The sequence below is a fragment of the Pongo pygmaeus genome, chromosome 10 (genome assembly GCF_028885625.2).
Source record: "Pongo pygmaeus isolate AG05252 chromosome 10, NHGRI_mPonPyg2-v2.0_pri, whole genome shotgun sequence".
Lineage (NCBI taxonomy): Eukaryota > Metazoa > Chordata > Mammalia > Primates > Hominidae > Pongo > Pongo pygmaeus.
Genome location: NC_072383.2, coordinates 131,212,895 through 131,237,491, shown reverse-complemented (window position 1 = coordinate 131,237,491; position 24,597 = coordinate 131,212,895). Strand labels below are relative to the sequence as shown.

General features: G+C 58.6%; 1 protein-coding gene and 1 long non-coding RNA gene across 2 annotated transcripts in view; one reads left to right on the top strand and one right to left on the bottom strand.

The window, feature by feature from the left end:
• Positions 1-8,818: 8,818 nt before the first annotated feature.
• On the bottom strand, positions 8,819-11,973 carry LOC134737663 (uncharacterized). The gene is made up of 3 exons (XR_010122775.1): positions 11,578-11,973; positions 10,055-10,200; positions 8,819-9,949 (listed from the first exon to the last, which is right to left on the bottom strand). It is a non-coding gene; the product is annotated as an uncharacterized LOC134737663 (long non-coding RNA).
• A 182-nt stretch (positions 11,974-12,155) lies between these two features.
• The window catches only part of GALNT9 (polypeptide N-acetylgalactosaminyltransferase 9), a 129,592-nt gene continuing 117,150 nt past the window's right edge, over positions 12,156-24,597 (top strand). The window contains exon 1 of the mRNA XM_054444830.2: positions 12,156-12,811. Within this exon, the coding sequence (XP_054300805.1) occupies positions 12,574-12,811 (238 nt within the window). The 5' untranslated portion in view covers positions 12,156-12,573. The remainder of the gene's footprint in view (positions 12,812-24,597) is intronic.

Here is a 24,597-nt window from a genome sequence, read left to right as displayed (position 1 = left end):
CAGCTCATCCACATGCTGGAGCACACACGGTCCACAGCAGGCAAAGGCTGCGATGCCGGGAATCAGGCACGGGAAGGAGGGTTCGTCTCGGAGCTCCAGCACGTTCCAGGGATCAGGGGCCAGGGTGAGCGTGCGGGGTGGATATTAAGGGTGTGGGAAATGGAGGAACAGAACACAGCATTGGGCTGACTCTGGAAGTGGGCTCGCTACGCAGAGCTCCTGTGCTGAATGCCGCAGCCCGGGGACCAGGATGGGTGCGAGCTGCTTGTCTGGCTGGCTGGAACACAGGCCCCACGGAGGCCCAGTGAGAGGGCTGGAAATGGCGCACCTGCCTTGGTGTAATTGGAGGGAAGAATCCAGAGGCCCAGGGAGGCTGCAGTGTCAGGCCAGACCTGTCGTTAGACCTGCCGGCCACCCCAGAAGGGGCCCGGACACAAGACTGTCACCACGGCTGAGAGAAACACATTGGTGGGGGCCCCACACCTGGGAGGGCTCCGTGACGGCTCCTTCTGCAGGGCAGACCTTCTGGTGGGAAACGCGGTCACTGCCTCGGGAAGCTTGAGCACCACGGGACGAACAGATCCCGGGAGGCAGAGCCGTAGGCGGAACTCACTGCGGGACGAATGGATCCCGGGAGGCAGAGCCGTAGGCGGAACTCACCCGCTGCCAAGGGAGGGCGGGAGGTGTGACCATGTGGACGGCCAGGCCGAGCGGCAGTCAGGGTAGCCTCACGCGTGCGCGGTCGTACCCCTCGTTGTGGCGGGTGGGGGCTATTTTCAGGACTCCCAGTGGATGCCCGAAGCCCCAGGTGGTTCTGAGTCCCGTACGCGATGCCTTTTCCTGTAGGGTAACCCTGCGCGGGCTGGCAGTGTGCGCAGTGCAGAGACGCTGGACGCAGGGAGGGTGCCCGGCCCGGGCAGGACAGAGTCTGGCAGTGCGAGGGTTCATCACTCTGCTCAGAACAGCACGATTTAAAACCCGTGAGTGATTTCCTCCTGGAGTTTTGTATTCTTGGCTGCAGTTGACTGTGAGTGATGGAAACTGGAGTGAAGCTGAAGGTGAGGGGGCATCGTGGACCCGCGGCATCGGCGACCCACCACCGCACTTCTTCCAAGGACCAAGGGGAGACCTCCCAAATCTTTACCTAATCTACATAAACAGGAAGGTTTTAGGTTAACAAAAGTCTAATGAAATCATCAAACCAGTCTCAGCCCCTCCAGCAGGTCTCAGGTTCTCAGACGCGAGTGGTTTACAGACCAAACCCCCTCAGGAAGGGTCCTGGGCCCCCCTGAAAGTGTGGGCTCCTCTTCCCCGCCCTGCCCGACGGGAACTGTGGGACTTCTGCCTCAGTGACCGGGTCTGAACTAGACCTTTTGGGGACTCCTGGACACGGGCTCGGAACTGACATTGGTTCTGGGAACCCCAAAGCATCACTGCGGCCCTCCTGTTATGTTAGAGAGGGGCTTGTGGAGGGCAGGTGGCCGTGCCATTTTAGCTCAGGTTTGACACTGCAGGCCCAGTGGGTCCTGGGATGCATCCCAGGGCCATTTCCCAGCTCCACGTGTGTAACTGGAATGGACTCACTAGAGCTGGCAGACTCCACGTCTGCTCCCTGCCCTGTGGCGTGAGGGCTGGGGTGGAGGGAGATGCTGGTGGGAGACATCAGAGCTCATCGTACCTTTTGAAAAAAGCCATAAATCAAAAGCAAGACCACATGGCCGAGGGGCCGCAGATCTCGGTGTCCCCACCAGGCCCTTGGAAGATGCAGGGGGGCGGTGACCCACCCCCAGCCCCATTCGGCTCAGCCTCTGGCCTGCGCAGAAGACAGATGTGTCCTGGGGAAGCAGTGGGTGCCTGAGGCCAGCCCAGGTGGGGCCTCCAACTGCAGCTGCTGTGCCAGGTGTGGCTTCGCTGCTCGAGCGGATCCACTCACTGTGGTGCCGGCTGTGCAGCTGTTAATCTGGCTGATACCTTTCTCCAGCCCTGCCGGCGAGGCCCACCAGAGGCAGCCGGCCTTCAGCTGGCAAGGCTGCGCCATGCCCTCCCGGCCCCACCTCGCTGCAGCCTCTGCCCCGGTCTCTGTGCAGCCTTCTCCCTCTGGTGTCCGTGCTACATGGACACCAGCGGTCGCATCAGGGCCCACTTGAACCTGCTGTGACGGGGAGGGACATCCAAGGAGCTGACGGGGAGAGCAAGACTTGCCGCAGAAGTGACCTAAACTTCGGCCACGTGGCGCTCCTGGGCCCCAGCCATGCGTCTTGTCAGGAGGTGGACCTGGTGAAGGGGGAGGCATCCTGCCTGTGAGGCGATGCTGGCCAGGCGACACGTCCCTTCTGAGCAGAATGTGATGTTCGCTCAGGACACCGCATGGGGACAGCCGAACACTCACAGCTGCAGCAATGGGGACCCAGCTCAACCCAGCTTAAGGGAGAGGAGGATTTTGTTTGTGCCACTTCTGGGAAGCCGGAGGCAACAGCAGCCCTCCTCCTTGGAGCCAGAAATGAAACCTGTCACCCGCCGGCCCCTCGCTCCTGTTCTCTCCCCATCCGAGGTCTCCTCTGGGGAGGGCCGGCTCTGCCTCTGTGCCCTCAGGCTGCTTCTCCACATGACAGGCACAGCAGCAGCTGTGAGGTCGTGGTCTAGCGTGTCTCTCTCACTCAGGGACTGCACACGTGTGGGCAGCCTCGTGGGGTCCGCTGGTGCACATGTTCCCGTGGACCAAGCCCTGCACCCAGGACGACAGTTGTGGGGCCGTGGTGTGTGGGCCGTGGGCCTGCTGGGAGGCTCTGCCCGTGGATGGGAAGTTCTAGCCCGAGAGAACCGTGAAGGCTGCCACAGTCGGCACCACTCAGAGAGGCGTCTGTGTGGCCTGTGATGGTGACTTTTCCGTGTAGACTTGGCTGGGCCGCAGTGGCCCGTGATGGTGGATTTTACGTGTAGACTTGGCTGGGCCGCAGGGTCCAGACATTCGGTCAGATGTTTCTCTGGACGCTTCCGCAAGGGTGTTTTCTGCAAGGGTGTTTTTGGATGAGACATTTAAATTGTGGACTTTGAGCCGCACCGATTCTCCCTGCTGACGTGGGGGCCTCCTTGGCAGTTGGCCTTTGGACCTGAACGGCAGCACGGGCTCTTCCCAGGTCTCCAGCCTGAGGGTCTTCCCTGTAGGTCTGGGGTTTTTCGGGCTCCGTCATCCCGTGGGCCATTCCTGAGAATGAGCTGCCTTCATGTCCGCACACGTCCAGTGACTGTTCCTCAGAGCCCTGACACACAAACCGTGAGCCATTCTCCTGCTCACACAGGGACAGTTGGTGGCAGCTGCTCAGCCGAGGCCGATGCTTCCCACTTTCCCCACGCCCAGGACGCCACGTCACCCGCACGCCGCCACATCACCCGCACGCCGCCACATCACCCGCAGGTCGCCACGTCACCCACACGCCTGACTGCGGAGAGGGAGTGAAGCCTGTGTGCTTCCTGCCCACACCCTCAACAGAGAAACAGGTCCCGCCCTCTCCTCTCCTAACTCTTTCCTGCTGGCCAGAAGGCTCAATGTCACCTTCAGCTCTGAGCTGCAGATCTGGGTGGAGGGTGGCAGAGCAACAAGACCCCGGGTTCGGTCCTGGCCACCACAGAGCCACCTTGCCACTCACCGGACCACACACTGGGGCTGTTCATGGAAAGCCGCATCTCCCACTGTCCAAGCCCACATGCTGAGCCGTGCAACATGGAACACAGGTGTCAACCTGGGAGTGGCCCGCACTCAGAAACGGAGCAGGCGTGGGGGAAATCATGGGCGGAATTGGGAAGGAAGGAAGTGCTGAGGAGTGCTAGGCGCGAGCCTTGCCCACATCAGGGCTGGCAGGGAAGGCACAGAAGGCACAGCCAGAGAGGTGGGGAAATCTGGGAAGGGGCAGGACACGAAAGCCAGGAGAAGGTTCCCTGGGACGGAGAGCTCCACAGAGCCACGGCCGGGGCACAGGTGCAAGCCGGGGTGGTTCCCACCAGTGTGCAGAGCCATTGTTCCTGACTCTGGACTCAGGGGTTGCACTGTCGGCTTGAAACCAGCTATGATGGGAGCATTTACACCGAGGAAGCAGCGCTCACCACACGCGGGTTCCATTGAGGAGCTGACGGCATTTACAGCACACAGGAGGGCCGTGTGGGGAAATGCCTTTGCATGCAGCAGCCGTACTCCTGACAGCTGCATTGGCAGGAAGGCTGCAGTGCCCAGTGGGGGCGAATCAAGAACAGGAAATGGGGGAGCACGATGCAGCTCCCGCTTGGCCGTCTCTCCCAGGGCTGGAGCTTGGAACCTGGCAGCCATGCTTTGAGGAAGCTCAGGCCACGTGGAGGGGCGGGTGCTGGATTCCAACAGCTCAGCCACTGCCAGGAGCGGGCCTCTGCCAAGGCCAGCCACAACCCTCAGACGTGTGAATGCCGAGCCATCCGATGAGTGCAGCTTCCTCCAGCCCTCACCTCCAGTCGGGGTCCCGGGCCCCAGGCACAGAGCCAACCCCACCTCCAGTCAGGGTCCCGGGCCCCAGGCACAGAGCCGACCCCACCTCCAGTCGGGGTCCCGGGCCCCAGGCGCAGAGCCGACCCCACCTCCAGTCGGGGTCCCGGGCCCCAGGTGTAGAGCCGAACCCTCCCTGTTGCGTCCAGCCCACTGATAGATCCCCGTGCTAGGTGGCTGCTTGCTGTTGTTTTCAGCCACTGTTTGGCCGTGGTTTGAATATGCTGGGGGATGAATTGTTCACCAACTTGTGATGAAGGGGCAAGTTATCCACGTTATGGGCCAGGAGGAAACAGGAAAAATGAACCCTTTGTAGGACAAAAAAAAAAAAAAATCTATTTTAGGATGGTTCATTGGCAGCAGAGGCAGCTTAGAGATGAGCTTAAAAGCTGGACTCTGCAGCCAGACTGCCCGGGCAGAGCCCCAGCCCCATCTCCTGTAACTGCGTGGCCTCAGGCCAGTTATGGAAACTCCAGCTGCCTCTGCTTCCCCATCTACACCACGGGCATAGCACGGATGCCCCCTCTCAAAGGGCTGCTCTGAAGGTGCAGAGAATGCATTTTTGAAAAGTGTCTGGAGCTGTATCTGGCACAGAAATACCCTCTACAGATTTGATAAAAATTGAGGCAAAACCTGAAACCCTCCTAGGTGAGGTTTTTGTTCCACAGAAGAGACCAGCAAGGAACAGGCATTTGACCCTGTTGACAAGTGCTGCCAGGGAACCGGGATTGCACCACAGTCATCACAAAGCTGGGTCAGGACCCAAGGAGTAAACGCAATTTCAGCAGTGAGGAAATTCAAATTATATAACCCCTTTACAGTGTTTTTGGGAGAAAGAAAATGCACCCAAAGTCCTCCATTTTTATTATAACTCCCTTCTATCCCCATTCCATCTTCCTCTCTCTCCCTTTTTCTCTTTCTCCCTCCTTCACTCCCTCTCTCCCTGTCTCACACACACACACACAGGCATGCACACACATACATAGTCATACACAGAGGCACGCATGCACACACGTGTACATACTCAGGCACACATGCATGCACACACGTACATACTTAGGCACACATGCACGCACATTCATACACATGCACATGTGCAGGCACAGACAGGCTCATGCACACAGACACATGCACACACAAGCACACACATGCACATACATGCATGCACACATGTGTACATACTGAGGCACACAAAGGTGCACATGCACACACATACTCAGGCACACATATATGCACATGTGCAGGTGCAGACATACAGAAGCTCATGTGCACACACACAGACACATGCACACACACATGCACACACACAAAAGCACACACAGGCACACACAGAGGCACACACACGTTCTCACCCTGGCACCACTTCTCACATCTCTTCGCTGGTTGGGACTCACCTCTTTGCCTGGAGAAGCGGGTGGTGCCTCAGCCAGTGGGTTTGAGTCCCCTGCATCTCTTCATCTTCGGCACACTAAACCCACATCACCCCCCCGAGGCCTGCTGTGCCCATCTGCAGAGTTAATGGGCTGTGGACCGCCAGCTGTCACATAGGGGGCATGAAAGGGTGGCATCCAGGGGCAATGAATAAACTGCCACACACATGTCTGCTGTCTCTTTAAAGCCACTTGCAGTCTGATCTGCTGTCTGAACCCAAGAAGGGAAGACAGGACTTGGAAAAGCAGGCTCAGACCAACGCCCTCCTCGCTGGTGGTTCAGAGCTTAAGTCCCGGCCGTGCTACAAGGACTGATCTTGCCAAGGCCATATAAGCAAAGTGGAATGAAAATTAAAGTTAATTCTGAAGCCAAGGTCCTTTTAGGAAAAAAAAGTAAATTAGCCTGATTTAATCATTCCACATTTTAAACATATATCAACATCACATTCTACCCCATATAACATATACAATATTTGTGAATTAAAAACAAAATAATTTTTTAAAAATACAGAAAAGCAAGAGGGGAGGGGGTGAGTGTGTTATTAGGTCCAGTCTAAGAAACTCTGCTGTCCCAGGAGTCAGCGTGTTCAGTGGGAAAATCACAGATCTTGAAATCCAACAGACCAGTGTTCAAATCATTATTCAGTCATTAAAAATCCGGGGTGTCAGTGACCCCTACTTTGTCTCCTGGGCCTGAGCTGGAGCTGCCAATGGATGTCTGTCGAGGTCACTCTCAGTGAGGACTTGGTCCGAGCAACCGCCGCCCATACTTGGGTCTCCCAGGGAAGGTCCCACCCTCATTCCTGAACTTCACGCCCAGAGGATCTTGGCCCAGGAGAGGGAAGCAGAGACCCAGACCCAACCTGGTCAAAACCAAAATGCGCAGCACCCAGTCGTGTTTTGCTTTAGTCGTGTCTTCTGTGACATGGTTGCATTGAAGTCTGATTGGACAACATGTCATTCGTTGCTACCCGGGGGAGCCTGGCATTTGGGAGCGTGGGGTGAGTTTGGCATAAAATCCCGATTTGCTGGAAGGCTGCTGTGCGGACTGAGAGAGAGCACTGCTCACCGAAACACGCCTGTTCTCCCGTCTTCCAAGCACGTGGTAGGATCTCCCTTCCCACCTCTCTGCGTGCAGGGGCCCATGTGACAGTCTCTGTCCAGCAGGTGATGGGTGGAGGCAGCGGGAGTCACTTCGGAGTGGGGCGTTGACAGCGTGAAGCCCCTGAGCGCTCCTCCCCGGCCCGGCCATCCAGCATCCGCGCCAGGGGCTCCGAGCAACTCCAGTCAACAGAGCTCCGAGGTGACCCAGGTGGACGCGCAATCCCATGATAAATTACCCCGTGTCGTTTATGCCGTTGAGATTTGGGGGTCGCTTGTGATCACGGCATAACCCTGCCTCCTCGGGGGACACACTTAGATGCTAAAACATGGCACGCCACGTTCCCGGGGTGATGCCTGAGTGAGGAAATGCCTTTCTCTCCATCATGAGGCCAGAAAGCACTTCAGTGACCTTGAGTTCCAATCTGTGCTTTGAGGAAAGGGCCACATCCTACGGGGGGTGAATCCTGTTCAGATCTGTGCAAAATAATCTCGGCTACACCTCCCACAGGGCTTGAGCTCATGGACACTGAAGAACGAGCATTTCCCTTCATTGGGCTCATTTTTAATCCTCCACGTCCCCCACCCACGTGAGAGCCTGCCCCTCCAGAGTTCTGCAGTGACAACCACGTGACTCCCTCCCCGGTGATGCTGCCGTGGTGCGATCTCGGCTCACTGGGGGGTGATGCTACTGGTGAGGGTTTCTCCCAGTGCCAAGGGTTGGCACCCCAGAACGCAGCTACGTTCAGGGACTCAGCAGGGGCTGACTCTCTGAGGGTGGCCCTGGAAGGCCAGGGCTTATCAAAGACGGGGTGGGGCTGGCACTGTGGTGCTAAGATGAGGGGGAGCTGTGGGTGTGTGTGCCTTCTCAGACAGGGGTTCATCTCTGCACCCTGTGGGTACATGCGCCTTCTCAGACAGGGGTTCATCTCTGCACCCCGTGGGTACATGCGCCTTCTCAGACAGGGGTTCATCTCTGTACCCCGTGGGTACACGCGCCTTCTCAGACAGGGGTTCATCTCTGTACCCCGTGGGTACATGCGCCTTCTCAGACGGGTTCATCTCTGCACCCCATGGGTACATGCGCCTTCTCAGGGGTTCATCTCTGCACCCCATGGGTACATGCGCCTTCTCAGACAGGGGTTCATCTCTGTACCCCGTGGGTACATGCGCCTTCTCAGGGGTTCATCTCTGCACCCCGTGGGTACATGCGCCTTCTCAGGGGTTCATCTCTGCACCCCGCAGGTACATGCGCCTTCTCAGACAGGTTCATCTCTGCACCCCGTGGGTACATGCGCCTTCTCAGACAGGGGTTCATCTCTGCACCCCGTGGGTACATGCGCCTTCTCAGACAGGGGTTCATCTCTGTACCCTGTGGGTACATGCGCCTTCTCAGACAGGTTCATCTCTGTACCCCGTGGGTACATGCGCCTTCTCAGACAGGGGTTCATCTCTGCAGCCCGCGGGTACATGCGCCTTCTCGGGTTCACCTCTGCACCCCGTGGGTACATGCGCCTTCTCAGACAGGGGTTCATCTCTGCACCCCGCGGGTACATGCACCTTCTCAGTGGTTCATCTCTGCACCCCGTGGGTACATGCGCCTTCTCAGACAGGTTCATCTCTGCACCCCGCGGGTACATGCACCTTCTCAGGGGTTCATCTCTGCACCCTGCGGGTACATGCACCTTCTCAGATGGGGGTTCATCTCTGCACCCCATGGGTACATGCACCTTCTCAGATGGGGGTTCATCTCTGCACCCCACGGGTACATGCACCTTCTCAGGGGTTCATCTCTGCACCCCGCGGGTACATGCACCTTCTCAGGGGTTCATCTCTGCACCCCGTGGGTACATGCACCTTCTCAGATGGGGGTTCATCTCTGCACCCCGCGGGTACATGCGCCTTCTCAGACGGGGGTTCATCTTTGCACCCCGTGGGTACATGCACCTTCTCGGGGGTTCATCTCTGCACCCCTGGGGGCTGCCTCACATGTTACAACTCACTGAGCATTCAGCATATATATATTTTTGTGTTTTGTTTGTTGAAACAGGGTCTCACTCTGTTACCCAGGCTGGAGCGCAGTGGTGCGATCTCGGCTCACTGCAGCCTTGACTTCCCCAGGCTCAGGTGATTCTCCCACCTCAACCTCCCATGTAGCTGAGACTACAGCTGTGCACCAGCATGCCCGGCTAATTTTTTGTATTTTTTTCATAGAGATGAGGTTTTACCATGTTGCCCGGGCTGGCCTTGGACTCCTGGGCTCAAGCAATCCACTGGCCTCAGCCTCCCCAATTGCTGGGATTGCTGGGGGAGGTCACTGCACCCGGCCTCCTGTATGTCCTAAAAATCCAGCAAATGCTAGTTTGCTAGACTATCAGATGCATTCTCTTCCGTGTAAAGTTCCCCAGTATTTTCCCATGTCCAGTGTGCTTGTATTTCCAATGAAATGTACGCAAATCTTGATGGTAGTTAGGCCACATCTTTTCCTGCTAGATTTTAGAATGCAGTAAAATGTATTTACAGGAGTGAAATGTTTTCTCCTACAAAACCACTTTAACATCATTTTCATTAAACATGTAATGAAAAGTGCTTGATGTTTTCTCTTGAGTGATCATGACTAATAAAGTCGATTCTGGAGCCCAATCGTCTGGGCTTGAATCCCAGATCCACGCTTTGCCATTGACGTGACCTTGAGCAAGCCAGTTGCCCTTTGTGTGCCTCAATTTCCTCGCATGGAAAATTAGATAACGCCAGTGTGTATTACACCTTAACGTGGCTGCTGCTCGTATTGACCAGATAATAGGCATAGAAGACTGTGCCTGGTGAAACCTTTGCACTGCGTGTGTGCCAGCTACCTGCATCATTATTCCAGCAGCTGTCCTCGTAACGTCTGGAAACATTTTACAACCTGCATTTTATAAGCAGAAAAATACGGCATTTTAAGGAGGGACATGGGAATGGCTATTGATCAAAAACAGACCAGGGTTTATCACACTGGCTGCATCGTAATCACCTCCCGGATGATTAAAGACAGCCTCCCCGGCTCTGTCTCAGAACAGGTGATACATATCTACGGTAAACGCCCTGCGGACAGCTGCCTCCGTCCCAGTGCCGGGTCCTGCCTGGTTCTGATCCTCTGGATTTCCTGGGATAAACATCCTGAGGAAGAACAGAATGGCTCAACAAAGAAAGGAGAAATGGGTGTTCGGCTCGCCCAGCCTCAGCCAAGGGGCAGAAAACCTCCAAGCTGGATAGGCTGTCATGCCTGATGCCAAGAAATGGATATTTGAAGAATAGAGTACTAAGCTCAGAGCCAGAACCCCCCAGATCCCCCTACACACATGTGCATACACAGACACATGCACACACACAGACACACACACAGGCACATGCACACACAGATATACATACAAACAGGCAAACACACAGACACATGAACACATGAACAAACAGATATGAACACAGAGACATGCACACGTGAACATGCACAGACAACACACACATGAACAGACACACAGAAACATGCACACATGAACACACACATGCACACACATACAGAGACACATGGAGAGAAACATGCATACATGTGAACATGCAGACATGAACACACATGAACAGAGACATATATACATAGAAACATGCACACATGAACACACAAACACACAGACATGCACACACAGACACTTGTACACAGATACACAGACACATGCATACATGGACACACAAACACAGACATAGATACACAGACACATGCACACAGATATACAGAGACACATGCACACATGAACAAACAGAGATATGAACACACAGAGACATGCACACACGTGAACACGCACAGACACACACAGACATACATAGACACATACACAGATACACGCACACAGGCACAGACACATGCACACACATGAACACACACAGAGACACAATGCACACAGACACAGGCACATGCACACACAGATATACATACAAACACACATGCACACACGGAGACATGCACACAGAGACACACAGGCACATACACAGATATACACAGACATGCACACACATGGCACACAGACATGCACACAGAAACACGTGGACACATGCACAGGCATGCGTGCTGACAACACAGACGTGCACATATGCAGATACACAGGCACACAGAGGCAAATGCACGCACACTCATGCACACACACGGACACACACACAGCCAAGAGCTGTGAAGCCCCTTGTCTTACTCATCTCTGTATGGAGAGCCAAGCACAGCCATGCTCTTAATAAATGCTCCATCATTTATTCACTCATCCCGCAAATGTTTACTGAGCACCAGCCATGTATCCGATCTCTGGGAACACAGGGGTGCACCCTGCCTTTGGGTGAAACTCCTGCCTCTTGGGTGCTTGCATTCCGCCAGTGGAAGTTGGGCCCCTGTGCTGCGTGGCTTGGCTGATATCTCCCCTGGCTTCCAGGGTCTCCTCCACAAAACGCCAGTGTGGGGCCAGATCAGAGCCTGGGCTGGGGGTGGGGGCAGCGGGGGTTTGCGGGCTCGCGTCTTACCTGCGAGCCTGGCTCGGGGACGGGGCCTTCTCCCCTCCTGGCGGCTCCAGCGCCCCCTGCTGTTCCGGGAGGTCCGGCTGCATCCCAAGCCCCACCCTCCACATCCGTCCCGTCCCGGGACTCAGCTTCCCCGGTCCTCAGCCCCGGACGGGGGAGAGGGAGGGAGGCCGGGAGCTCGGCTTGGGGAGGGGTGGGCGGGAGACTACCAGAGCGGCCCTGCCCCGGGTCCTGCCCCGGCCGCCCCCTCCCCGATTCACACCGGCGACACCGCCCTGGCCAGGCATTCCCGGAGGCCCCGCTGCCCTCGGGTCAAGCTTGGGTTCGATTCCGACCTTGCTGGCCGTTGGGGGCCCCGGGCGTCTGGCGGGTCCTGGGGAGGGAGGGTCGGCGCCTGCCCCGCCCCCCGCTCCCCGCGCCCACGTGCCCTTGGCCCAGGCTCCCCCCCCGCGCCCCGCCCCCCGGACCTGCTGTGCTGGGGTCCCTGGGGGGCGCGGTTGGGGGGGCGGGGCAGGCGCGCGGGGCGGTCCCGGGGGGCGGCCTTGAGGGGCGGGGGAGGCGGGGCGGGGCGGTCCTGGGGCCGCGGATGCAGATGAGCTGAGCTGAGGCCGCGTCACTCTGCACCGGCGCGGTGGCTGCGGGGCGGGCAGGACAGGAGCCGGCACAGACGCCGAGCGCCGCCCGCCCGCGCCTTCCCCGCCGCCCCCACGCGCCCCCGGCCCCCCTCACTGCTCCCCGGGGCGGGGCCGCGCCCTCTGAGCGGGGGATGCCGGCCGCGCCCCGCGACCCCAGCCCCGGGCAGCCCCCTGCGCTCTGGGGGACCCCCGGCGGCCGTGGCCGGGCGCGCTGAGCTGGTGCTGAAGGGACAGCTCCCGGCCGAGCCCCGCAGCCCCCGCAGCCCCGGGCGGCTCATGGTCCCCAAAGCCGAAGCCGAAGCCCAGGCCCGGGCGGGGATGCTGGGGATGCCCCGCGGGTGAGGCCCCCGCTGCAGCCGTGTTCATGGCGGTGGCCAGGAAGATCCGAACTTTGCTGACGGTGAACATCCTGGTGTTCGTGGGCATCGTCCTGTTCTCCGTGTACTGCCGCCTGCAGGGCCGCTCCCAGGAGCTCGTGCGCATCGTGAGCGGCGACCGCCGGGTGCGCAGCCGACACGCCAAGGTGGGCGCGCTGGGGGACCGTGAGGCCATCCTGCAGCGCCTGGACCACCTGGAGGAGGTGGTCTACAACCAGCTCAACGGTGAGCGGGGGCGCCGGGGCGGAGTTGGGGGAGCCCTGCCCGGGACAGCGGCCACCCCGGGCGCGATGGGTCAGGCCGGACTCGGGTGCGCGCCCCTCTGCGCCCCTGTGGGAGGGAATATGCAGGAGAGAGGAAAGGGAAGGGCCGCGGAGACCCCTTCAGCAGCAGGCAGCAACCTGGGTGCCCCCCCCCCCGCACCCGGCACCCACCCCTCCAGTGGAGACTTGAGGAGTCCCCCTGCCCCCACAATGACACAAACTTGCTCTCCGAGGGAACTTCTGCAGAGGCTCTTTGGAGCTGCTCTAGGAGCAGGCAGTGCCTAGGTCCAGAAGTGTGGGGTGGGGGGCTGGCTTGGCGCTCCAGGAGTGGGGGCCGTCAGGTTTAGGCTGCGCCGACCTCTCCACTCTTGAAGGTGGGAAAAGAGAAGGGTGGGGACGCCATACTTGGGAGGCTGCTGGTGCATTGTCCTTTGCCCGTGAGGCTCGAAGACACCCTAAATGCTTCGACCACTGGGCTAGGCGGCCCCCTGTCCTGGGGGTGCCCGAGGCCACCTTAGAAAGTTGTTATGGGAGAAGCTTGAGGCTGAGACCTAAGACTCCTGGGAGGATGGAGCTGAGGATCAAGCAGGGCTTGCCAGGACTCATTACCCAGGGGGACCCAAGTTGTAGCACCTGGGAGCCCCAGAATCCATGAAAGCCTCCAGCTCCTGGTGGGTCTGTTTCATCATGAGCGGACGTAGGTCAGCCCGAGAGGCAGCACCGGTGTCACCACAGGTCAGGACAGGCAGCCACAGCTGCTGAGAGCAAGCACTTTTCCATTTGCTCCATCTTCCCGGAGGAGCAGGACCAGAGGAGCAGCTACCCCCAAGGCCGCTCTGCACTGGGGCGCCAGGAAGGAGAAAGTTTGCATGTGCCTACATCACTAGCTGGTGTGGCTTTCCGTTCCGTGCTGATGATTCAGGCTTCTGCCTTGGCAGCCCCAGCAAACCTCCTCCAGAAAGCATCCGTAACAGGCTCGAGTGGGAGGTGATGGGAGCTGGGGTTACGCGGGCAGGCGGGGGCTCCGGATGTGCCTGCTGTGTGTGGGGGCAAAGGCGGGGGGTGGTCTTGCGTTTCCTTCAGGACCCGCACCGTCTCTTGAGGGTGGGCTGCAGACAGGCCGTGGGGTGGGAGGGGGAGCTGAATCCCCATGACGAGGGGTTGTCCCAGCTTTGTCTGGCTCAGAGCACCCTGACTTCCCGAGCGCCTTCCCATCACCCACAGAATCCCTGACTTTCCCGCAGAGCTGTGCTTGGTGAGCTCTTGGCTCCTCTGATCTTTCTGAATCAGCTGGAGCCAGGAGAGGAGAAAAGTAGTTCAAGCAGCCGCCCGGCCGCCTGGCAGTACGATTCATCTCCCGGAAGGCAGCGTGCCCGGCAATAGCACATGGCTCTATTGAAGTGTGCTCGCCACAGTGTTATGGTCTGTTTTATGGGGAGAGCCGGAGGATTACATAAAAACATTGGCAGCACGCTGAGGTTGTGTAACACCACGAGGGCAGCTCGGCCCTGTGAGTCGTTTTCCCTGCCTCGCCCTTCAAGGTGAGAATCGGCCGGGATTCTTGGTGGTGGAAAAAGCCAGGACCCATGATCCGCTTTGCTGACATTGGCGGGAGATAAGGAAGCATTCCGGGAAAGTGTGTCTCCCCCCACAGCCCACCGCCCCCACTGCCTTCTCCCCTCCCCCCTCCTCCTGTCCTCTGTCCCCTCCCTTCTTCCTCTTCACTTCCCTCCCTCCCGTTTCCTCCTTTCTTTCTTTTAAAATCGTTTCTCCTTTTTTCCTTCATCCCAGCTTTCCTCCCTTGTCAGCCTTTCTCGGAACGGCCCCTGCCATCTGTCTGCCTCTGTCTCTGCCCTCAACCTTTTGATGAGGCCGAGTTTCATCCCCCTCTGTGATGAAGCTGTGCTGCGTTCCTCTCTGCGACCTGCAGGCCTGGCACAGTGTCTAAACTCAAGAGTCAGTCAATCTTTGCCCCAGGAAATGATGGGAGACACCAAAATTACTCTCACCCACGGTGGGGCCCTACGGGGAGGGCGGTGCAGTAGAGGCCTGACGTCTGTCCCCATGAGGCCGTTTGAAACAGTATTACCCGCTCTGATGTTGGCACAGGCTCTCGGTGTTAAAAGGTGTGGAAGAAGCTCCCTGGAGGAGGCAGCCTGCTCTTCCATCACAGCCTGTTCCAGAATGTGACATCCCAGGCTGCAAAACTGATTCCTGGGAGCTCCCTCTCGATACTGATCCATCTGAGTTCAGAAAGGAGAGGGGGAAATCCAAAACAAAATGGATTGATCCCTTTTTCCTGCCTTGATTGCTTCCTGGAATTCCTCTGCTGGCTGAGAGGGGCCTGGTGGAAGGAGGTCCAAGTCTTCATGGGAGCTGGAGGAGCGGGAGGGCCATTGGGGAGGGGAGGAGCCCAGAATACAAAGTTCTTCCCGCACCCTGCCTCCGCTGGCCCAGTGGCCTTTCTTTGGGATGTCCGTTGACCTTGGCAAAGAACTCCTAAGGAATGTGTGCAGATTCAAATTCATAAGGCCCCGGAGGGATGTTCATTAAGAAAGCTCTGTGTAGTCACTCCTATGTGTGCATCAGGGTTTGCTTCTAAATTCAGCGCTCAAGGCAAGGAAAAAATGTTTACACACAAAAACCATCCTTCTGAATATCTTCAATTGCACATAAAAGACAGTATCCACGGTTTCGTGTGCAGCAGACACAGTAAGTCTCATAAACACTAAATTTCAGAGCCTCTGAACTCAAGGAAAAGAAGGGGAAGAACTGTCTCCATTCAGTTGTCTGGGCATTCAAACCCTTCTGCCTTTAAGAAAATTTTCAAGCCCCTTGAGATGGGAAAGGGAGAGAGAGACAAAGAGCCCCCACTTTCTCTAGGCGCTTGCAGGGCCCACCCCTGTGTCCATGCGAGGCCTGGGCAGCGCTAAGGCACGCCAGGCTGTTGCTGTAGGCATGGAGCTAGTGAAGGTCACCGCCAGGGAGCACGGTCGCCCGCGTCGCGGCGGCTGGACTCACTCTGCTGGGAGAGGAGAATCGCCCCCGCCTGGCGCGGTCCTGGCCCTCCTGCCCCTCAGGAAGAAAGGCTCTGAATGGAGGATGGAGCCAGGGATGGCATTGGGGTTTTCCTTTTGTTGGCTGGTTGTGAGGGAGGTCGTTTCTAAAATTCAGAGCACACGTGTGAATTCCCTCTAACTGACCTGCCCCAGCCCAGGTCCCAGGTCTGAGAGGTCTGGGCCTGAGCAGCAGGAAAGCCGAGAGCCTGGGGCGGGGTGGGCCATGGGGCCCAGAGGTGTCCAGCAAGGTGGCACGGGTTTCAGAGGGACCTAGGTTTCTGTGTTACTAAAAGTTTAAATTAAAAAAACAGAAGGCCCCACTGTGGCCAGCCAGTTGCTGGCCAGAGCAGGTTGGGACGTGGTGCACGCTCGTTGCACGCTCATCCTGCCCACGGCCCCCCCTCCGGGGACACGGACTCAGGCTTCCTCCAGCCTCAGGAATTCCCACGTGCCTCATGCATCCCCCTCATGACTGTGTGACACCTCGCTCGTGTCCACTGAGGGTGAGGCTGTGTCTGTCTGGTCCTGGCTCTGACGCCCAAGGCCTCTGGCGGTACCGCGAACATAGCGCTCCACGAATATCTGTCCAGTGAGCAAGCGAGAGGGTTTTTCTCCAAACAATTCATTGTTTTGTTTAAATGAACTTAAGAGACACTCGTGTGTCTCCAGTGCACCCGTGAGTAGAAGGTGACTGAGTGCCGTGGGAACAGCCTGGAGACTCCAGCAGGCGTCACCCCACCAAGGCCTGCCCTGTCCCCCAGGGAGGAGCCTGCCCCGCCGAGGTCTGCCCTGTCCCCCAGGGAGAAGCCTGCCCCGCCGAGGTCTGTCCTGTCCCCCAGGGAGGAGCCTGCCCCGTGGAGGCTTGCCCTGTCCCCCAGGGAAGACGCCGCCCCACCAAGGCCTGCCCTGTCCCCCAGGGAGAAGCCTGCCCCGCCGAGGTCTGCCCTGTCCCTCAGGGAGGCCTGAGCCGGGGCCACATAAGCACGATGCCGGAAGAACTCGGGAGAGCAAGGCCTGAAGAGGGGCGGTATCTCATAGAGCTGTGCCCGTGCATGGCCCACAGCCATGTCTGCAAGCTGGGCCCACCGGGACACAGCCCCTGCTTTGGGAAGCTCCAGTGTGTGTTCAGAGCAGCAGCTGAGGGGATGTTTCTGTGGGGCTGGAGGACTTGGGGAAAGGGTGGTCAGGTTGCCAAGGGGTGTATCTCCCCAGGCTGCCTTCGCCCCAGGGGGGTCCCAGACCTCTAATCCGGACGTAAAACACTGCCAGGAGTCCCGGCACCATGAGTGACCACCGGTGAAGACCTGGCTGAACCAGAATGGAGAGGCTGGGGAGGTGAGAAAGGGGCAGTGGGGGGAGAATGCCAGGCCACCCAACGCTTGCCTTGCACCCGGCTGCAGTGGGGCGACGGTCTAGATGGGAGGGTGTCTCTCTGACAAGAGCCGGGGCTATGGCGTCTGCTTTAGCAGCAGGCAGACTGCACAGCTGAGAGCGTGAACTTGGGGAGCCAGTCCAAAGGCGCCCCGCTGCCACAAGTGACAGGCAGTCGGCCCACATTGCCACAGCCGCTGGTCCGGGGTCTTGGACGCGGCACCGGCAGGTCAGCCGCACGAGGACAGGGTGTCTTGCACGCCCGGCACAAAGCACGTGCCCCGTCAGTCCCGTGTGATGGGTGAAGGCCAGGTAGGAGCCCGTCGAGGCGTGGGGTCGTGCAGAAGGCGCCGTCGGAGGCGCACGGGGTCGGTCCGGGCGATGCCTGGCTGCCACCCCGCGTGCGTCTCGGAATGTCCCGTGGCCCCCACTCTGCCGGCTCCGGCACACCCTCCCTCAAAATCTCCGGAGGGTGTCAGGTGTGGGTTTCTAAAAAGGGCTTTCCAAGCGTCTGCTCTGCGTAAGCGTTTCCATTTTGGAAATGCTTTGAGAAATTCTCCTTGCTAGGAAATGCGGTTTCCAGCAGAAAGCTTTTCCTATTCATTTGTGAGTTTTATTTCCCAAATGGCTCCTGCGGGTTCAGGCGGCCTTTCCAGCTTGAGTTCATCATCTCTACCCTCCTCTGAATTCCCTCCGTGTGTCACAGCGTCCCACGTTGCTGATCCAAACAGCCGGAGTGGCCATGGCTGGGAAGACAACCGCAGCGCCCTGGAGGCTTCAGTCCCGGCCCCGGCAGGTCTCGCTTCAAAAATGGCAGCAGCGTTGACGTGGTGACCGTTTTTCCACCCGGATCATTAACTTCCCGGACCCCGCCCCGGCCGAGGTTCACAGCTTCCCCATGATTGTGGATTTACTACAAAAACTGAAAAAATATTTACTACCCACGGCCAGAGCCCCCACTCTGACTCCGATGATGAGGCTGGTTCGTGGCTACTGGACGGGGATTGCCTCTCCTGCTTTCCGACATCCGCTGGGGCTCCCGGCACTGGGAGGAGCCTGGCATTTCCCGGCTGAGAAGATGAACGACATTTTGGTTGTGCGTTCTCTTCCTTGCGTGCACTCATACACGGCTGTCCTCCCCACAGCTGCCCCCAGATTCGTTGGGGAGTTTGACCCCATCTGACCATAGACGGGTCAGAGCCACTCAGCCCGCTCCCTTGACCCGGAGAGTGGGCTCTGTAAAGACCTGCACCTTTGAGTCTTGGGGGAGATGAGTTCCTAAACACTTGTCAGCCACTTCCCTTGGGGCGAAGCAGACCTGCGTAGAGCAGGCCTGGTCCTCAGCCTTCTGTCTGCAAACGCAGCAGCCCAAGCTTCTAGGAACAAGCCAGGCAGGCAGTGATCCCCAACGTCGGCATGTGCTGGGCTGAATGTTTGCATTTACAATTCAGCTCAGCAACCTGCATATTTCAGAGTCTTGGAACTATTTTCTGAAAGGACAGTTTATCCTTCATTGGCTGGAAACTTGACAAAAATAAGTCTGTAAATTTCCATGTCACATCTCCCACTGAGGACAAACAGGCAGGATGGGATCCGTGTCTTGAGACCCGTGTGGTCAGCGGCCCATTCTCTCTTGAACAAGCACAGATGCCTGTGAAGGGACAAGGAGGTGGAGAAGCCGGGGGCGCTAGAGGAGGGGGTGAGGCTGACGCACGGCTCTCGCGCCCCTGTGACCTGGGCTTTCCCGTACGGGACGGCGAGGAGAGCGATGGCCGCCCCGCCACTCGGTGAGGGGACTGGTGTCAGCCTGTCCCCCCCTAGCTGCCATTCGCAGGAAGGAGAAACTCATTTTCCAGTCGTTTAAAAGGTGCCAAGGGTTGTATCATCTCATAGCACGGAAGCAGCTCGGCCCTGGGCTCCGCACCCTGTCCCCTGGGCTCACCAGGCCCTCCCAGGAAGCCGCCCAGGCCTGCTCCCTCCTCCATCCTCGCAGAGCCTACAAACCCCGCTCCCGTGCCTGGGGACGCCATGGGGCTGCCTACGTTCTGGAAGTAAGAGGGGGCAAACTGTGAAGGGGTGACAGGAGCTGGGGTTGGGAACATGCCCCCATTCCCTGTGCAAACACTCACCCCTCCCGGAGCCTTCTGTGGGGCAACTGAGTCACGGACGGGGATGCGGGTGCTTGCTGTGCTCGAACTGGCATTTGTGGGCCCAGCCCCTATGACCTGAAGGCCTGTCTCCGTGAGCAATGGCACCACCTTGTGTGCCGCACGTCCGTTCCTTCCTGGCGAATTCGTGAGCACCTGCTGCCTTCCTGAACTGCGCTGAGGACGCAGGCCTGAGCAGAGATGTCCCCACCTCAGGGGCTGACATCCCAGGGAGGAAGACAGGGAGTGAGCAAGCTGCATCGTCCAGATGGTCTCAGACAAACCTACGAGGAGGCCTGAGTGACGTGGACGAATGGGTACCTGGGTGGGGGGGATGGTTACGGGCTGAACGGGGCCTGCCCGGAAGCTCACGTCCACCTGGAACCTTGGAATGTGGCTTATTTAGAAACAGGGTCTTTGCAGAAGTAATTAGTTAAGATGCCCTCAGCCAGGACTGGGGATTAGTGGGCCCTAAATCCAATGACTGTGGTCCTTATAAAAGGAGGAGAGACAGTGGGGGTTTGGAGGGGAGGAGGCCCCGTGGGGGCAGAGGCGGGGACTGGGGTGGTGCGGCCACAGCCCGGGGGGCCCTGGGAAAGGCAGGATGTGTCTTACCCACGGCCTTCAGAGGGAGTGTGGCCTTGTGCACCTGACGTCCGACTCCCGGCCTCCTGTGTGAGGGGACAGGTGTGTGAGGGGACAGGTGTGTGGGCTCCTGTGTGAGGGGACAGGTGTGTGAGGGGACAGGTGTGTGAGGGGACAGGTGTGTGAGGGGACAGGTGTGTGAGGGGACAGGTGTGTGGGCTCCTGTGTGAGGGGACAGGTGTGTGAGGGGACAGCTGTGTGAGGGGACAGGTGTGTGAGGGGACAGGTGTGTGGGCTCCTGTGTGAGGGGACAGGTGTGTGAGGGGACAGCTGTGTGAGGGGACAGGTGTGTGAGGGGACAGGTGTGTGGGCTCCTGTGTGAGGGGACAGCTGTGTGGGGTGGAGCCTCCCCGCTCGGTGCCATTGCAGTGACCTGGGACACACACAGGTGGGTGGGGAGGGAGCCACTCTCTGAATTGTGAATGAGGAGAAGAAGCTGCCAGGAGAGAATCCGGGGGAAGTGCTGGGTGTCGGTGGCAGGTGCAGAGGCCCCAGTGGGCCCTGGGCTCGGGGTGGTTGGGGCGAAGTGAGTGAGGGAGATGGTGAGGTGCTAGGGCAGGGGGCTGCCAGGCCCTCTCTTGGTCTCCTGGACAGCCTGTTGGCCCCAGAAGGATGCTGGCTGCACTCCCAGGCTCCAGACCATGCCAGAAGGTTCTTGACGAGGGATGTGACACTGTGGGTGCCTGTTTTGCGGGGGCACTGAGGTCCCATCTCTGGTGGTGCCTGTCTCGCCAGCTGCTTGAAGCACATTTTCAGTTTCACTCGGATCTGCCAGGACCCAGATGAGACGGGCGACTCATTAGCAGACGGGAAACCAAGGTCTCCGGAGCAGCTGGTGTACCATGGCCTCGACTCCAGACCCACAGGGGCCTCGACTCTGGACCAACAGGCACCCTCAGTCAGGGCTGACACAGGCGGGGCAGTTCTTCCTGGCGGGGCTGCCCTGTGGGTGGGTTGTGGATGTTGAGCAGCGTTTGGTTTCACCCACTGCCAGGCACCGTCCTCCCTGCTGGGACGCCAGGAGGCCCCTGGAGCGAGAGTCCACCCTGGGCACCTGCCTCACTGACTGTGGCGTCGACCGCCTCGGTTCAAACCCAGCTCCTCCTTCCTCAGCTGCAGGACTGTGGGCCGGTCACACGCCCCCTGCACCTCAGTTTCCCTATCTGTAAAGGGGGGATGCCGGAGCAACAGCCTCGGGGGGCCCTGTGGGCACTGAAGGAGGCACGCAGCACAGCAGAAGGACCCCCCCGCTGGCACCGCCCACCTCCCCTCGCCTCTGAGATGAGGCTGATGCTTCTCCAACCCCGAGGGTGCCTGGTTGGGGCGGAGGCCTTGAGCTGCCCCAGGGACACGGAGTTGGAGAGAATCAGATCACGCCTCAGGAGCTTCCCTCTACCCTCCTCCACCCTTTCCCATGGCGCCAGGACCCCCTCTCGGCCTCTGACCTCGGCATCGGAGAGGGGCCTCTCCCGGGCACACGGGCTTTGCTAACAGACACACCTGGCCAGACTCTTAATGCAGCATCCCGTTTCCATTCTGTTTACTGATATTTACTAGTAAAACGATACATGTTTTCTATTGTTGGTGCCAACCCATCACTTATTTAAGAAACGAATTAATGTAACTTAAAAGATAAGTCAATTTAAAAGAAACTTAAGTAATATGAACTCAAGCTTCTGCAGAGAGGACAGATTCCCCAGGAATCCGGAAAGATCTGAGGTGGGGGCGTCTGTGCCTTGTGGCCCTCGAGGGCTCTGCGCCGTGTCTGCCGCACCCGTGTCCTCCAGGCGGAGTCGGAACCCAGGAAGTGAGGTCCCGGCTCTGCAGGCAGCACCCTCCTCGGGCGTTCTGTGCCTCTCAGCCTGAATTTAAACAACAACAAATAAAAATAAAACAAGCGCGTGTGTGGATGTGCTGTGGGGAGGCTCCTGGGCTTGGCGGCCGGCCCTGGCACACTGTACCCACACGGACTTGGGGATGTCGCTGCAGGAGCAGCTTGAGGCTCACCAGCTCTGTTAGCAGCTGAGATCTTTGATTTTCAGCTACAGAAAACTCAAGTCTGACAGAGTGAATGCTAACGGGACCCAGTGGCCCAGTGGTTCTGGCCGAGGGGGAGGCGTGACCCAGCGGCGGGGGTCGCTTGCCGCCCCCTTTTCCTTAGGAGCACCCACCTTGTATCCCTGCCTGCATGGCGGGGTCAGTGAGGCCCTCCGAACCTCAGGAGGCTGAGATTGGAGAAGACACAGGTTCCACAGGAAATCCGGCTCTCCCTACAAGGACATGGGAGGCTGGGCACCCAGGCCTGAGGAATGTCTTCTGTCTACGTGGGGCTGCGGGAGGAGCACCCGAGGTGACCTGAGGTGACCTGTGGCCGCGTGTTGTGCTGGGCACAGCTGTGTGCGTGGCGGAGTGGGGTATTGACCTGCCCCAGACGGAAAGGCTTGATGAAAAGCAAACTCAGCTGGTGTGTGGGTCATGGCTCTCCCGAGGAACGGAGTCAGTGGATAGAGACTCGAGAGATGTAGGGTGAGGATTGGCTCCTGCGAACGTGCAGGCCGAGAGGCCCCACCATCTGCGGTCTGCAAGCTGCAGGCCCGGGAAGCCGGGTGGGGTCCTTTGGCCTGAGTGCAGAGATCTGAGAGCCAGGGTCACGCTGAGGAAAACAGCATAACTTCTACTCCAAAGGCCCGAGACCTGGCAGCTCCACCCGATGTCCACAGGCAGGAGCAGAGGGAGGTCTCAGCTCACACAGGACATGAAGCTGCCCTGCTCTGCCTTTCTGTTCCAGCCGGGCCTCTGAGAAGGGGCTGATCCCTGTCTGCACTGGGGAGGACAGACCTTTCTTCCTCAGCCCCCTGATTCAGACTTGAATCTCGCACAGACGCACCTGGAAGCAATACTTCCAGCCACCTGGGCATCCAAGGCCCTCTCGGTGGACGCAGAATTCAGCATCACAACTAGCTTCAACCACGGGGAGCGCACCTCATGTGAAGGCACGCATGCTGCAGGCTTGGTGGCTCGGTGGTGGCCACGGACACCCAGGTCTGTCTCTGCTCCTCCCTCCCAGAGAGTCGCCACCGGCATCCAAAGGACCCGTGCAGCCGCCTGGTGTGCATGAGCAGGGCCCTGAAAGGCAGGAGGCCCTGCAGGGACGTCTGGGGACACACAGGCTTCCTGCCTGTCTGTTAGGATTGTGTCGTCTCTGAGCACCTAGCCAGCCACTGGCAGACGGCGGGAGAAGTGCCCTGTGGGACTGGCCTGGTCATAACTGGCCCCGGGCTGGGGCAGGAGCAGGGCTGGGCCTGCTCCCACGATGTGTAGGGTTGAGTGGACCCGGCCACAGCTGCGATCGCCAGGCAGACGAGAGGAGGGCAGGCGGCCCACGGCGTGCACTGTGCATCAACGCTGCCCACACGCCGGGCTGCAGCCCCAGCTGGGAGGTCAGTCAGGGTGCACATCCCAGGATCCCAGGTAGCCCCGAACCTGCAAGTCACCAGCTCTGCGTGATCCTACAGCTGCAGCCACGACACTGCGCCAGGGTTCAAGCGTGGATGCCGCCTGTGAGGCCCTGAGGCCCTGTGCCGATGGGATGGCAGATTCGTGTCCCTGGTGGCCTGAGGCCCCTGTGTTGGAGGCTGGACTGAAAGCTGGGTCATGAAGGGCAGGTGCTCTTAGGGCCCCAGCTCTGGCCCTGAGGAGAGGCAGCCATGTGGGTTCCCCAAGCACCCACCTTGTCTCTCGTTCTGGGTCAGGCCTGCCCAGTGCCCGCCCAGCCCCATGCGCCATTCAGCGTTCTTGGTCAGCGTCCTGCCGCCCATGCTTGCCTGGCCAAAGGGGCTGTGCTCAGGCCCTTGGCTGTCAGCATTTTATTTTTATTTTTTTAATTTTTTTGAGGCAGGGTTTCACCCCCACCACCCAGGGTCAAGCAGTTCTCCTGCCTCAGCCTCCTGAGTAGCTAGGATTACAGGCGCTCACCACCACGCCCAGCTAATTTTTGTATTTTTTGATAGAGACGGGGTTTCACCATGTTTCCCAGGCTGGTCTTGAACTCCTGAGCTCAAGTGATCCACCTTCCTCAGCCTCTCAAAGTGCTGGGATTACAGGCATGAGCCAGTGTGCCCATCGGTGTTTTATGTTTAAGTAAATAAACCAAGTGCAATTGTTCTTTGCAACGCCATCCTGGACCCTGGTGGAGTGCCAGAGAAATAATGAGATTTAGAGGTGCCAAGTCGACTGTGGATCTTCCTGAGGCTCCCAGCAGCCCCTGTGCAGCCCCACCGACACCCCTCCTCCTTCTTTCCCTGCCCTGGTTGGAAGGGACAAGCCTGGGCCCCGGGGCTGGAGGGGCCCGAAGGTGGGGCCAGCTGGGGAGGGCTGGGCGCAGCCTCTACTGAGTGAGGGAGGTCTGGCCACCGTGTTTTTGAGCTTTTAGGAAGATTTTTAAAAACACAAAATCTCAACACAGGCTTACTAAAAGTATGGTGTATTTACATGTTTGTGGATAACAAATTAATGCTTTTAACAGA